Source organism: Thunnus albacares, chromosome 3 (genome assembly GCF_914725855.1).
Source record: "Thunnus albacares chromosome 3, fThuAlb1.1, whole genome shotgun sequence".
NCBI classification, from domain to species: Eukaryota; Metazoa; Chordata; class Actinopteri; order Scombriformes; family Scombridae; genus Thunnus; species Thunnus albacares.
This window is the reverse complement of record NC_058108.1, coordinates 14,742,922-14,759,120: the sequence shown is the minus strand read 5'-3', so window position 1 is coordinate 14,759,120 and position 16,199 is coordinate 14,742,922. Positions and strand designations below refer to the sequence as shown.

Below are 16,199 nucleotides of genomic sequence, written 5' to 3'. Positions count from 1 at the left end.
ATATTATACTTTTTTGTGTTTTATCACAGATTCAGTTATAATTTCATAAATGAAATAGTTTTATTAGAAGGTGGTTAGATACAATACCACTAATACCAATCATCATCATCATCATCATCATCATCATTATTATTATTGTTATTATTATTATTGTATCATTTTGTTGTCAGTAGTATTAGAAGCAGTCATAGCATCATCATTATTTTTAGTATTATTATTACTAGCTGTAACAGATTTTTTTTTTTTTACATTTTTATTGCAACATAAGAATAGAACAGTTGCACGACATACAGGTTCAATACTGCATTAATCAAGTCACAAACATTATCAAGTTAAGCATACAAACAGAAATAAAACAAACAATACATTTATAAAACTTAATAATATCAGTAGGAAGATGAAAACAATGGAAGCTGTAGTTATTTTTTTCTTTTTCTCCAACTTAATTGGCCAAATATTGAAATACACAACAACAAACAAATAATACATAAACACAAAGTTTGACAAATCCGCAAAGGACAAAGAACAACATAAAGGTACAGGATAAAAAAATGAAGAAAAAATAAATCAAAAAAGCAATAGAGATAAGAGACCTGAGTAACTAAGTAAATAATTCAAAGGAAGATTGACTCCTTGAGTGATGACGTAACAGGTTAAAGGTCCAGGCAGAGATATCAACAGCAGGCAGCATAGCTCCGTCTGGTAACTTAGCTGTGTAAAGTGTAACAAGAATAATGGCAGCCACTGCTATCTATGTATAAAACACTGCCTTGCTTTTCAATCTACCGGACTGTCAACTGTGAAAAGGAGTAACCATTGGATGAAGGTGCGTGATCAGGTGAAATTCTAACCAGCGTTAGCATGTTTATTAGCGCGCTAACGTTACCTGTCAAACCGGCGGCCAACGTGATGATGGCGAACATTTAGAACTGTCAGCCAGTTGTAACCAGTGTGAAATTCTCCAAAAAAAAGTAGCACGCCATTAAGCTTACAGACCATCTGTGGACGTAAGTCAGCTCAGTGAAACCACAACAAATGCTGTCATGTTCACATGTGCGCTTGTTGTTTTGGGTGTTATTAGCATAGCGTGCTAGCGTGAGAAGTTAAGCTAGCTCTCTTTAAGCATTGTAGCACTGCCGTGTTTGGCCACGATAACTGCTTGGTGGAGGCTCGACTAACGTTAGGTTTTAGGTAGGCCAAAGTACTTTGAGTTGAGATGCTCCCACACGTTTACTAAACACTGTTTTTACCAACACTCTGTCAGCTATAGTAGCTAGGTTTGGTGTGTTGTGTTTAATCTCTCAGCATTGCCTGGGTGACTGGACGTTGACCATTTGCAGTAACGTTAGTTCACTTGATCTCAAACTGGGATCCGGAGACTTCAGCAGGGCCTTGATGAAGTTTAACAAAATCAGTTATAGACACACCAACTTTCATTTGATCCTCAAGAAAGATCAGCAGCTGTTAAAGCATGGGTTCACAATTTTTCAAGTCTGTCTTAAAACAACAGTAAGGAGTACATATAAACATTGAAACAGGCTTTTCTTGCTGTAATCATTCCTCCTGTCCATACTGACTGTTAGAAGATCCCTTCATAAAGAACTTACAATGTAAATGATGGGGGATAAAATCCACAGTCCTCCTTCTGTATAAAAATGTATTTAAATGTTTATCTGAAGCTAATATGAAGATTCAGCCAGTCAAATGAGTCAAATCAAGTAGATATCTTCTAATATTACAGTCTTCTTAGTAAGTCCCTCTTTTTGTTACTATACTTCCACCGCAGCTCAACGGGGAAACACTGTCTGAGGAAACACAAAGAGGGAATTTGATGCTAAAAAGACTGTAAATGTGGCAGATAGCCTCATATAAGCTTCATGTAAACTTTTAAATGCATTTTTGCATAAAATGACTGTGTGGACACACTGTGGATTTTGGCCTCCATTACATACATTGAAAGCACATTTGAAGGGGATCTTCTAATAGCTAGTATGAACAGGAGGAATGATCACAGTGAGGAAAACCTCTTTCACTGTTCATATGGACACCTGACTGTTGTTTTAACTTGAAAAATTGTGAATCTGTCCTTTAAGTGTATAAGGATGAATGATCCCTATGATCCCTCTTTGTCTGTACAGCGCATTCAGTTACACAAATTAACTATTACAACAAAACTCTGGCTATATGAGATAAAATTACTGATTTTACTGATACTGTTTACTTCTGTGATACTACACTGTAATTGTCATTCAGATTCTAGACTGACTATAAACTTATGCAGTGTTCCTGTAATGTCTAATTTCTGTTATTACCGTAAGTGTTGAACAATTCTGTTAGGTTACTGTTACTCAGGAGTGAGCGTGTTTCATAGTTGTAGAGCGACACTACATTCCTCACTGAAGTGAAAGTATTAATGAGCCTCTGGTCAAATGAAACACAACAAAGTGTTTGACTGTGCTGTCTCTGTTTCAGGATGGCAGGAGTGTTCGACATAGACTTGGAGACAGAGGACATCAGTGATACAGAGGTCTGATCACTTTTATATCAGAAATACACCACATTAGCCTCATTTATTTATGGTTTCTTTGGTTTGTAAGATAAGGTGTCATTTAAACAGCTTGTCTTTAGTAATTGTAATGATGATGATAATGATGCTTCTTATCATTATTTTGTTTAACCCCTGTGGCTTGTGGTTCCCCATCTGCAGGATGATGTCTGTGACTTCACTGTGACAGAGCCAGAGAAGTGAGTCCAGTTCACTGTCAAATCTTAACAATATACACTGAAATGGTGCATAATGCAAATTTATACTTATCCTGCTGCTTTTCTGTGTCACACTTATTCTCTATCCCAGTGTTCAGACAGAGGAAGTGGAGCTGACCAGTGAGAGCGTCAACAGAGATAGTGAGAGAGTTGGACCTGATTGCTTTGAGCTTCTCACTGTGCTGGGAAAAGGAGCGTATGGGAAGGTGTGCATGCTTGTGTATACGTGTGCATATTTGACAACCACAACCATGACTTGCCCCTTGAAATCTGTCTAGTTTTAGACTTTTGAATCTTCTTTTTGTTAATAATAATTAGAGAAGTAACTATTCAGACAAGCAATTACAACAAAATAAAACTACAACTTATTTTGTTGATTGTTTTTATTAATTGTTAGGTCTATAAAATATCAGAAAATAATAAAAATAAGATAAATAAAAATACTGAAATTATCTATTGTTATTAATTGTTTCAGCACCAGATATAACTATCTCTTTAAACATTGTTAGGTCCTAGCTTAGTTCAATACACACTTCTTTTTTATGTTATTCATATCAAAACAAAATGTTTTTTTCCCAGGTTTTCCAGGTGAGGAAGGTTCAAGGTGCCCAGATGGGGAAAATATTTGCCATGAAGGTCCTGAAAAAGGTACTTAAGCGTAACAGCTTCCCCTTAGACACAAATTGTAAGATATTGAGTGTATTTCATCCATTTGTCCTCCTTCCTCAATTTTGTTTTTCCCTCCTTTCCCTTTCTCTTTCTTGTTTGTCCCAAGGCTAAGATTGTGTGTAATGCCAAAGACACGGCCCATACGCGAGCAGAGCGTGAGATCCTGGAGACGGTGAGACACCCGTTCATCGTGGATCTCCTGTACGCCTTCCAGACTGGGGGAAAACTCTACCTCATACTGGAGTGTCTGAGCGGTAAGATAGAGGCACTGAGGGATGGACTGGTGGGTGGAGGAAGATGAAAACACAGGATGGAGGATACACTCACCTGATCAGACCCCTTAAAGAGGAACTTCTCCGCTGTAAATACGTTGATTTCTTAAAACTAGGTCACCTATGTAGTAGAAATAGGCAATTATTTTTTAAATTGATGCCCTATGACTAGACAAAACTGAGAAAAAGGCTGTAGTTCCCCTATCGCTCATAAGGGGGAAATCATTTCTTCAGTCCAGTTTTGTACACTAGGATCATAAAACAAACACACTGGAGGTGGTTATGTGGACCATTGCAAACTTACCAAGAGCTGCACACAAGCCAGAATGCTGCATCGGTGGATACATCGGTGCCAGTGGACATTCAAAAAACCTCTGAGTCTGCAGTCTCCATTTCAGCTTGGTTTGGGAAACAATCGTGGACGAAGGGGTGAAAGACTGTAACCAAACGCTGTTTCTTTTATTGTTACGAGCCTGATTATGCTCATGCTGAATGCAGCTGCATAAGCTACAGGTAACACACACTCGCTGTTGTGCTGTTCTGTATTCAGAGTCGGCAAAGTCAGTATAATATTCGGTTTATAAAACAAAGTCAGGATTACCAAAGCACCGTGAAGTTACTTGCAGCACAGAGTTTTCAGTTCTGTCTCCAGTCTTTTTGACAACACTCACCTGGCACCGGCATAGTTCTGCTTCCTCCTCTATACTCTGTTTTGTCTGAAAACAACAGAAAACAACATGGCGGACGGAGTGTTTTGGGAGACCCCCACCCCTCTGACAGTCCTTGAAGGCACCAATACAAAAAAATGAGGAGTCTAAGGTAGATCAGGATACGGATACAGGGAAGACAGAAAAAAGTTAAATGTCATTCATATATAATTCTACCCACATTAGATCCACAGGAATCAACTTGAAAATCTGTGAAGTCGTCCTTTAGCATCTAGTAGTCTTAGCATCTATGGCAATATGGTTGTTTGAGGGGATAGAAGGGATCGAAGTAGGAAAAGAAAACGGAGAGATGAAGGAATGGGTGGGAGGAAGAATCCCTACTACCACTAACCTCACTGTACTGTTTGTCTGCAGGAGGGGAGCTGTTCATGCAGCTGGAGAAGGAAGGCATCTTCATGGAGGACACTGCTTGGTAAAGATTTCCTCTCCTCAGCTAAATGTTTACGCATATGCAGCAACTTCCGGTTTGCAGAGCTTTATCATGGTAATGATGGTTTCATTTGAAATATTTAATTTAGGTAATGGTCTTTGTGTGTAGTTTTTATTTAGGAGAGATCACACTGGCTCTAGGTCACCTCCATTCTAACGGGATCATTTACCGAGACCTCAAACCTGAAAACATCATGCTCAATCACCAAGGTACCGCACCATGTGTTTGTCTGGAAACATATGCAAATAAATATTAGCAAAGTAGGATATTTGCATTAAAATATTGATATATAAGCTTAAAGTAAGTATATTTAATGTCAAAAAGCACAAAATGACTGTTAATGTGTGTCTTGCGTTAAAGATTATTGAAGATGTACTTTCTCTATCTAAAGGTGTCAGGGTTCCCATGGTTTTTTAAAAATATTTTATTATAATATAGCTCTTAAATTAATAAATATGCCTTACCTCTCTTAATCACCAGCACTTTACATTCTAAAGATATGTGAGGTCATCTAAGCTTTAGGATGTAAATATTCTATAGGATTTATTAAATTGACATGGTTAGAAGTTAAACATTAGACTTCTGTGATACCAACATCATACATATACCACTTGAATAGTTCATCTCAGTTGTAATATGCAGTAAATGCAGCCTTACCGATGAATCAGGAATAATGATCATTCAAAAGCTTCTTTCTATTTAAAGGACACATCAAGCTAACTGACTTCGGCCTCTGTAAGGAATCCATTCATGATGGAACCGTCACACACACCTTCTGTGGCACCATAGAATACATGTGGGTAACACTGCACTCGCTCTCACATACACACAAATCTATAGTTCACTTCCACACTTTCTTGATTTTTAACTCCTTTAACATCCACATGTAAAACTGGATGCTAGCTGCTAGTTGTAACATCATGTACAAACTTAGAACTTTGTGTACTTCGTAAATGTGCAAATACAATTACCAAACAAATGCACTTGATATTCTGAGATACAGTATATATATATTTTTTTTAACCATCATAAATATTAACAGCCATTTGTCCACACTTTTCACTTCACTTTTCAATTTCTTTTTTTTTAGTCTCTCTCTCTCTTTCTCTCTTACAGGGCTCCAGAGATCTTGACCAGGTTGGGTCACAACAGAGCAGTAGACTGGTGGAGCCTGGGGGCCCTGATGTACGACATGATGACCGGATCGGTAAGCTAGAGTTATGTGAGAGAATAGTTAATAATTGCATCATGAGGAAAACTGTGTCAGGACATGCTGATGGCCTGATGTTTGGGGGATAACCACGTGCTCCAGCTGGGAGGTTTGTCTGCTCTGTCTCCTCTCAGTCAGCCATGGTTAGAGCACCTCTAAAGTAAGGCAGTCTTACCAGGTGCCCACTTCACTCCAACTCACTCCTCTTATAGTGAAAGAGCAGCTGCCTGAGCTCTCACTCTGAGTGACAGAGTGAGAGCATCGCCCCTGGTTAGAATCTCATCTCTGCAGCTTGTATCAGTGTTCTCATTTGTCAGATCTGTATCCAAAATGTGTTACAGTAGATGAGGGTTGGAAAGAAGACTGACCTGCAAGTCAAAGAAAAGCTTTTAAAGACCAACCAGCTCTGTTACTGAGAACAACCTGGGCAATGTTGTGCCTCCCTTCTTGAATTTTTGATTTGTTTTTCACAACTCCTTTGGAGCCCTTGAGTCATTTCTTATTGCCTTACTTTACCAATACGCAGGCTGAATAGTGTAGCCTAGGTATTTTATTGAGGGAGAAAAAAGTGATGCAGAGAGTGCCTGGCCTGTGAGGATTTGCCTGTAAGTTACCCCAAAAATGACAGAAACCTTACATTTCAACTTCAGCTGTTTACTGAACAACTGCACATTATTATATCAACAGAATGCATGGCAATGCATTGTTAACATCTCTCTCATCCTAGCAAAGTCGTCTCATGTCAGCTACTGTCTGGATTGTGCAACACCTTTTTTAAAGATATGAATTACTGTATCAGTGAACTGAAAATACAACACATGCTTCAGAATGCCCTTTTTGCAAGTCTTTTATTGAGCGAATGGGTCAAACTGTAAGAAAGCAGAAAGAAGGAAGTTCAGAGAGATTTCTTTGACTACTTAAATAAAAGTTAACTGATTAAACTGATAACTGTCTAACTCACATAACAACAACAGTATCAGTGTTATACTGTCATGGGTAAATTTTACCATTTAATTTACCATAAGTGAGTGATATTACTACATGCATTACCACCCAAAATAGCTTATTGGTGATACTGTTCATCCCTACTGTGGTGGATTTTAATCTGGATTCACAGAATAGAGTGAAAGCAGAAATTTTGAGCTCCTGTAAAAACCACTGACTCCCTCCTGTGATCCCCCACCAGCCTCCATTCACAGCTGAAAACAGAAAGAAGACCATTGATAAGATCTTGAAATGTAAACTCAACCTGCCCCCATACCTGACCATCGATGCCAGGGACCTCATCAAGAAGGTCTGTAACACACACACACACACACACACACACACACACACACACAGAAGATGCCCAAATGTAGATTTGGACCATTTTTTGCTCTCCTGGGGCCTTTTCATTCTTCTGACATAAAAAGGCCTGAGTCAATGATGCACACATTTTTCAGTGTAATATGTTTAAGCCAACTAGGGTTGCTCTTGACCAAAGGTTTTCCTAGTTGACTAGTAGTTGTTAGTTCAAACCATTAGCTGACTAGTCATATTAATTTAATTATTTAGATATATATTTTTTAGGGGATCAGAAAATAGTTTGAGTTCCAGGGCTGAGAAAGAATGTTATAAGTAACATTGTTAACACTACTACATTACAGAGAAATACAAAACTGTAATATTAAGCCTTAAGAATATAAATTTTACAAGTGCACACATGAAGTAAGCCACTTCTTAATGACGGTGCTAATGGCAAAAGTGGTCATGATTCTGAATATGTCGGAACAACCATCAAGGAGACCTTTGGATGATTTCCTGCCCAACAGTCTAGTCACTTTTTGGCTGGACTGCAGGGACCAGCCTTATAAACGCAAATGTCTGTTGTTGACTGACTGAGTGACTGATTTAGTAACTGACTGAGTCATGAAGATGGTGTAAATTCATCACTTGCCTCGGCCATGTCGCCACGTATTGCCACTTCCTGTATCTGTCGTTAAAATCAAAAATCAAAAGCCCTCTAGCGTTTCATACACATTCCAGACATACTAGGTTTTAACCTAGTCTTGTCAAAAACAAGGCACATCTCCCGAATGGGGTTTAAGGTTGTTTTTTTTTTTTTCTTTTCCTGCGACTAACTGACCAATGGAAACTTGGTCGACTAAGACTCTTCTCATCAACTGTAGGCTTGGTCGACCATTAGGGGGCAGCCCTAGAAATTAACAAATTGGCAGCATTCTTGAAAGAATAAATGCATTTGATCAATTTGCATTGATGTATCATTTCTAATTGTCTGTGAGGCTTCTGACTTTGATTAAACCACTCAGGCAGTGTTTAATATGTTGGTTTAAATTGCTTGTGAACTCCAAGGAACATGATCCTCTTTGATATTGCAAAGTGGGTGCATGTTGTTATCTAAAATAAATTGATTCTAGATTGACTAATGAAATTTGATAACACATGCAGTAAGCACATTAAAGCCAAGTGTAATATATGATGTTATTGAATAGAGCACATTACATTATGCTGATTGTTTAAGCCATGAAAGTAAAATGAGGCCTTGCCAGCTTTTTGTTTTAGTATGTGTTCCCCTGTCTTTCTTCTGGAAAGGTTCCCTGTCATGCAAACAAAGTTACCCCTCTAACTGCACAGAGTAGTCCTCTTAAAAGCAATGCATACTGTAAAATTTGGGTAAATCTTCTAAAGATGTAGGCACTGGGCTTCAGCCAGTATTGTGCTCAGTCAGTCCAAATCACTTTGGTCCAGTCAGGAACACCTGTGCAATTCAGTACAACAGCTCTGCTATAAATTCTACTTTTATGAAGCTTATACACTTTCAGTTTTTGTTGACAATGTCAGAAAGTGATAATTCAACTTTATGTTTATTATTGAGGTCATAGTAGGTGGTGTTGGCGCACCACTTTCCCTTTCAAGTGAATGGGAAAGTCTCAGACTATTATATAAAATTTGAGCACAAACTTATTTGTAAACACAATTATCAAAAATAAATGCACCGCTCTCTCTTTTTTTACTTGTTTTCCAGCTGTTGAAGAAGAATCCATCCCAAAGACTTGGCTCTAGCAAAGCAGACTGTGCTGATATTCAGGTAACTAACTATAATAATGGGTTGGTCTGGTAGCCTCCTGGTCAAGACACATACCACATAACTGCAATGTCTGTGGTTCCATTCTTTCTCTACCTCTGTTTCCTGTCCTTCTGCTACTTTCAGCTGTCAAATAACAAAAAAAAACCCCAAACTAAGCAAAGCAAATCTGCTCTGTCAGACATGTATGAGACAGAACTGAAAAACACAGCTGAAACGCCTCCTGTATAGACAAACCTAGTATTTACTTCACCTTGCTTGCAGTTGTCACCTGCTGGTGGTTAGTGCACACAACAACAACAACTACTGTCCCCTAGAATTAAAATGCAAGCAATGTGACGTACCTTCTGCTAGCAGTTGATACAGACACATCACTAGACCACAGTTTATACTGGGCCAAATAAAGCCATTTTACTTAAAACATACTGCACACACTAAATATCCTCTTTCCACCTTGTGTTTACATGGCATCCTGGCTATCTGCATTATAACTGGGTGAACCAAAATACATAAAAATACAAGCGTAAAGGCAGAGATATACAGAAGATGTGTTCTAGAGCAGTGGTTTTCAACCCGGGGTCCCAACCCCCATTAGGGTTCAGCAAAGCTACGCAGGGGTCAGGACGCCCTCTTGATTTTAAGGGGTGTAAGAATTTTTTTCTTTTTTGATATATGACTCAACATTTAACTCATTTCTGTGAGGAAAACAACTCAATTTAATTATTTTTAAAGTTTATATTATTTATTTAAAAAATACAGAAATAACAAAATAGCCAAGTGCCAGGGAGAAGAGGACACTCAATTTGTCAAAAAGAAGCCTTTTAAATATGTATTATGGTAAAAATGTATAAAAGGAGAGCAGGGGTAGTCAGTCTAATCAATGGTAAAATAGGGAAAGGGACAGCTGGAAAGGGACCAGAGACAATATTCTGTATGAATTAGCATCTCTTTTGTTCCTCTGCAGAAACATCCATTCTTCAAACACATCAGCTGGGATGACCTGCTGAACAAGAGTGTGGAGCCACCATACAAACCACAGCTGGTAAGTCATCAGTTGTCATTTTCTTCCTGTTGTGTCAGCGAGTAGCTCGTTAAGTAAATTATATGCTTGGTATTCTGGTGTAGTTAATTCAGCAAACGACATCATGCACTATGAAAAGGCTGATGATTTTTTGCTCTCTTTCTTTCATTACTAAACGCTCACTGTCTATGTCCTCTTACTGTCTTACTTGTGCTGATGGACATAATTTATAGTAGGGACTATGGGGATATATCCCTACCACTTTTCTAATGACTTAAATTGTCCCAGCCACTAACTTGATATTAATTGTGTTTATATCAAATATAATTTCCATCAGCTCTACATAGGGGTAACTCCCTCATGTTCCCATTGGATGAGAAATAGAGTTTCTATTGGTGTTTGTTTGCTTTGTTCCTGCCTCCTTTACATGCAGCGATATTATTGCTGGAGTGTATTTTGGATGAATCAGAAACAGCACAGTGCCCTTTGCCTCCTGTGATCATAACATCATGGTCTCAGTATCAAATTAAACACACTGATTGTTCGTCATCATCATCATCATCATATGCTGTACTGTACCAGAGCCTCGCTGACCACTTTCTTCCTCTGCAATCTTTTGGCAGTCAAACCTCTTGCACCTCTGGCAGTGAGGCTGGTCCACTTCTCGATGTCGTCTTCTGTCTCATGAGCTGCTTCCTTCTACTGTGCCTTAAAGCACAATACGTTCCAGTGTGTCATCAGTTCTTGAGATGTGTCCAAAATAGTGAAGTTTCCTTTGGATAATAGTTTCAATAAGTAATGGTTTCGTGCCAATCTTTTCTAGGATGAAATAATTGGATTTCCTTTCGATGTACAATATCCTGAGGATCTGTCTATACGTCCACATCTCAAATGCTGTCAACTTCTTTTCATCAGCTACTTTAAGGGTCCATGTCTGCACTGCCACAGAAGGCTACTGGCCAGACAAGACTCTTGAGGAGGTGTTTCTTGGTGCCAGTGCTCACAGATCTATCTTTCCATATGTTCCAGAGCTTGGTAGTGCTTGTGTGTGCCATTGCTGTCCTTCACCTTATTTCCTAGCTGCGTTCGTTTGTCATTTAGTTCTGCACAACGGTACGTAAGGGAGGACACTTATTTCCATCGTGTTGTTTCCGATGTAGATGTCAGCTTGAACTGCATTTTTGCTTATCACCATAACTTTGGTCTCTTTGACATTTTCAGCAATCCAAACTCAGCAGAGACTTTTGTGACATTGTTGAGTAGTGATTGTCTTCTGTTGTGGCTAGAATACACCCCCGTTGTTTTCACAACTTTGAACTCACCCAACCTAATGGAGACTGCTGGGTCTAACTGTACCCAACGTTCACTGAGCGTTTACTGAATCAGTGTTTCTCCTATAATTACAACAACAAGAACTCCCGCTAGGCCAAAAACATTTTTTTTTAATGTAAAAAAAAAAACGCCAAATATCCATTGGGAGTGTCTGTGCAGCACTGTTCCGGTACGTGAGTCTACCTCCATGTCGTTGCCTGGGAAACTATTGATAGCGTAACTCTGTTAAGGAATATGGCATGTCGGCGTATCGAGCGGGAAAGAATGAGCGACAGGAAAGTGACGGTGGATGCGAGCGGAGCAGCATCCACGCTCACATCCACCGTCACTGTATAGTACAGACTTCAGTGTAACAGTTTATAAATGCTAAAAAGTCAAGTCAGTTGTTTCCCCAAGTGCTGGAAAAGTGAAGGGAGATAGCTCCAAAGTTAGCAACAATGGGTTAGCATAACTGACGCGGAGAAATGTGTGACTGCAGAGTTCACTGTGCACTCTGTCCCGTTCCCTTCATTTTCATAACTTGTATAGTAGATTAGAAGTTCAATTCATTTTCATTTAGCTTTGTTGTTAATACAGACATCAGAGAGAGACAGAACAAGAAGGAGAGAAAGGCCAGGCCAGGCAGGGAAAGAAAAGAGGAGTGAACACATAAGAATTTGCACTATGAGCTGTAATGTTTCCTCCTTCTAATTTGAGCATTGTCTTAAACAAATTTCTCCCATCACTTATTCTAATTTTGAGCTGTAATATTATCTCATTGAGCACATCCTTCTGATGTAATCGTTAAAAAGCAGTTTATCCCATGTGCAAGGCCAAAACTAGACAAACATGGTTGTCAGTGACAGTGTATTACGTAGTGGTTGTCCATATAGGCATCAGAGAGAGATACAGGCAGACAAAGAGAGAGAGAGAGAGAAAGCGACGGAGCTCAGGCCAGGCAGAGAGCACCAGTTAAATTATGTATTCAAAAGTAACAACGCTGTGATTGCACTGATAATTTCTCACGTTTAATTGTGTTCAACAAAGTATTAATTTTGCAATGAAAACCTCCTAAATTTTCTGGGGGAGGACCCCCGAACCCCATGCCAAATATATGTCCCCACCACTCTCCAAATCAAACCTACACCCTTGCTTGCACCTTCATACCTTTTTGTATACCTTTTTTATAAATTTTTCTTTTTCTCTTCTTCACTCTTTTCTCTCTAACTGAATGGTTGTGTCTGTGTTCCCCTCTCTGTCTCTCCGTAGCACTCGGACGAGGACGTGAGCCAGTTTGACACCAGGTTTACCAGACAAACACCAGTGGACAGTCCAGATGACACCTCACTCAGTCACAGTGCAGAGCTTGCCTTCGCTGTGAGATACTGTTCCTTATCAGTCTTTTTTTTAGTCTAGTTTATAGTCAGGCTATAGAAACCACAGTTTATGTTATTGGTATCCATCCATATTGATTATTCCCATCAGGGCTTCACCTACGTGGCTCCTTCGGTCCTAGAGAGTCTGAAAGAAGGCTTCTCATTCGAACCCAGAACACGGCCTGTACGTCGACACAACAGCAGCCCACGCACACCCATCAGGTAACACACACACACACACTCGGGTAGCTCGACATTCTGTGAGTTTATTTATGTTTCAGTTCTGGTGGTGTGTTCCGGTGGGGTGGGGGGTTGGGGTTGGGCAATTGCAGCTTAGATTGACACTAAAATGAAAATAACTGGTCCACCTTAAAGGTCAGTTCACCTTAAGTGAGCCTGGTCAGGTTAGGCTAACCCATTGTTGCTAACTTTGGGGCTAACCCCCTTCACTTTTCCAGAAGTTGGGAAAACAACAACTTTTCTTGGTCTTGAGAATCTGCAGCATTTATTAACTGACACACTGTAGTCTGTACTCTACAATTAATGCCATATTGACAACTTACTGCAAACCTTTTCCTCTGCTCCGCTCACATTCACTGTCACTTTTCTGCCACTCGCTCTCTCCACTTGCTCAACGATACACTCACTTCACACACACACATTACACACTGCTCTGTTCCTTAAAGCAGCTACATTACTCTTATAACGGTACCTTTCAAGTAGATGTTCTCTTTATACATTCATGGTAGATGTCCTTTGAAGAATGAGGAGAAGGAGGATTCTGGGATTTGATGCACTAGTCGATGACTCAAAACAATTCCATGATAACGTAGGGTGATAACGTGCTCACACAGTGTACGAGTGAAAATCATTAGTATTAATGATCGTGTGAAATTCTGCATTTGCTGCAGGATGAATGTAGGGTGCTGTAATGTTTTGTCCTCTTTTCTCCTGTCTTTTTTCTCCTTTTTTTCATCTTTTAGTCCTCTGAAATTTTCCCCAGCCGGACCCTTCAAGTCCAGCATCGACGGAGAGTCAGACCTGTTCTCTCCCAACTCTCCACCAACAGCTCCAGTTTCCGTGCCGCTGGAGAACGGAGCTGCTAGTCAGCCTATCAGGACCCCTGCCAGGAACAAGAAGCAGAAGGGACACCGGAGATGAAGACCTTGGTCAGATTAACATTTTCTCTAGTATAGGTAACAAGGGTCAAGGCAGGGAGCTGTGTTTTGAGTTTGCTGGTATCATATTTTATTTGAAGTGGTTTAACTTGGAGTCACTGAAAAGCCAACGTTTTTTTTGAAATTGAAATCTTTGAAAATGAATACAGTACTACTTGGAGCATACTGTTTGTCATAGTGACTATCTACAGGTAGATTAATCACTGGAGCAGCGTGGAATTTCCATGCTTTTATTTTCCTCAAGCTAGTTCAAAGAACTTTAGTCTTATTGTCTATCACAGATGATAAAACAGACTTGACTGCATAAAGCTTTAATTTACAACTTCATTATGTCACTACAGATCTGTCCCACTGTGGCACTAATACATGGGAAACAGTGAAAATATTTTATTCAAATAGAACTAGAAAGAGAACAACAGAAGAGTTGATAAACCATTGATTTTTCCTCACCAAATTACCTAACTCTATCGTGAGCAGTCGAGGTCAGCTAAGTGACTGATTGATTGGTAACAGTGTTTCATTTTGTATGTACATGGTAGTATAATTACAGAAAATTGAAGCTATGATATAGAGTTTTCTGGGGTTTAATTAGTTCATCAGCTTTTAATTAGTTCATCAGAGTTTGTGCAAAGAGGTCGCCTATCATAGGCTGACGTTTTAATTAAGATAACTGATGAAGGTCCACTTGATTGAAGTCTTTTCCATCACGGGTGAAGTGTGAAACTGACCTTCAGATGTGAGGTTATCAAGTAACTTGTGGCTACACAACCCGAAAGTAGTGAGATTAGTTGTATGTTGGGGTGTAACTGTATCATATAGGAATCTACTGAATGAAATGCTACATCAGACAAAAATAATGTATGTAAATAATGTATCCATGAATGCCAAACTTGATCTGTAGTGAACATTTCTTAGAAAACATGGCAACTATCATCGGTTTCTCAATTCTCTGAGCTATCTTATCAGAGAATCTTCATGCCTACTGCCAATGTTTTTCACAAATGCTATCCTCTTGTTGTACAAACGGACCAATCACATTAGAGTGGAGTGCACTTAACAAGAGGGATATACTCTGTGTTAATGTGGATAACCGGGAGGTTTTCATCCTCTTATCATCCTTCCTCAAATTAGCGCCTGTATAGAAATAAAAAAAGTCCCGTGTTCACATAAGGATAGACATCCGTACAGTCAGTACAATAAACAGTCAGAACAGGCTGTAAAAAGAGGTGCTCTAAGAAAACAGAGGTATAATCTTGTATAAAGAGTATTTTGGGTTACCGAACAAACCTATTTTTACATATGAAACCTAGGTCAAATAGTATTTAAAAATAAAATCTTCAAATTCTAGATATTTTGATGTGTTTGTTATGGCCTGACATACCTGTAAGGGGTGATGCTGGGTTAAATCACCACAAGCAACCTCAATCAAACACTTAATTCAGCACTTGGATGGATTACAAAGAGGTTATAAGGTACTTTTGATGCCAAAATGTTTTAAGCTCTTTGATTTTTTTTTTTTTTTGCATCAAAAAGCTGAGAGGCAAATGGACTATAAGGGCACATGTCACTATATCTTCTATTACTGCAGTTAGAAAAACAGTGAAGCTTGTATGTGTCTTAAGGCACTATAACACGGGCAGCTCTTCAAGGCAGCAGAGACAAAATAATCTTGAGCAGTGATTGTAAGTGCAAATGTCACAAATTAATTTAGGATAACAAAATATTAATTTATTGGCCAAATCTATAATTAATACATACATTAAATTATTGTTTCCAATCCAGTGATGTATGTACAATTTTTTTAAAAAAAAGACATTTTCATGAATAGGATTGCTTAAGATCCTCAACATTTCCTTACATCTGTTGGATAAATCACCAATTTTCTTCAATGCCTTGTGATGTCGACCAGGATCTTTACTGGAGAATAAAGAATGTATTTACCAGGTGAAAACTATCCTTTGCAACTTACGGAGACTCAAAGTGTTCATCTGTGTTAATTTGACTCGGACTTTTTGGCCATTTGGAGACATCAGCGCGACATCATATGAATATATACAGACACCATATTTAATATAAAAATTAAATACTGAAATAATCCAATGCATTTTTAATGGTAGTCAGTTCATTCTAGGGCTTTCACTTTTTGAACTAATTTC

General features: G+C 38.9%; 1 protein-coding gene across 3 annotated transcripts; it reads left to right on the top strand.

Moving 5' to 3' along the window:
- The first annotated feature begins 632 nt into the window (after positions 1–632).
- Positions 633–15,842, top strand: LOC122979270 (ribosomal protein S6 kinase beta-2-like). 3 transcript variants are annotated; one of them, XM_044346593.1, is made up of 16 exons: positions 633–826; positions 2,473–2,527; positions 2,708–2,745; positions 2,855–2,969; positions 3,343–3,411; positions 3,539–3,686; positions 4,787–4,844; positions 4,971–5,071; positions 5,568–5,658; positions 5,979–6,069; positions 7,259–7,366; positions 9,098–9,160; positions 10,122–10,199; positions 12,759–12,866; positions 12,975–13,087; positions 13,849–15,842. In XM_044346593.1, the coding sequence occupies exons 2-16, from the start codon at positions 2,474–2,476 to the stop codon at positions 14,024–14,026; spliced, it is 1,413 nt and encodes a 470-aa protein (XP_044202528.1). In that variant the 5' UTR covers positions 633–826; position 2,473; the 3' UTR covers positions 14,027–15,842. The 3 variants fall into 3 exon arrangements, with proteins under 3 accessions (XP_044202528.1, XP_044202529.1, XP_044202531.1); XM_044346594.1 differs by having other exon boundaries at positions 633–838; XM_044346596.1 differs by lacking the exon at positions 633–826 and adding an exon at positions 893–1,007.
- The last annotated feature ends 357 nt before the right edge of the window (positions 15,843–16,199 follow it).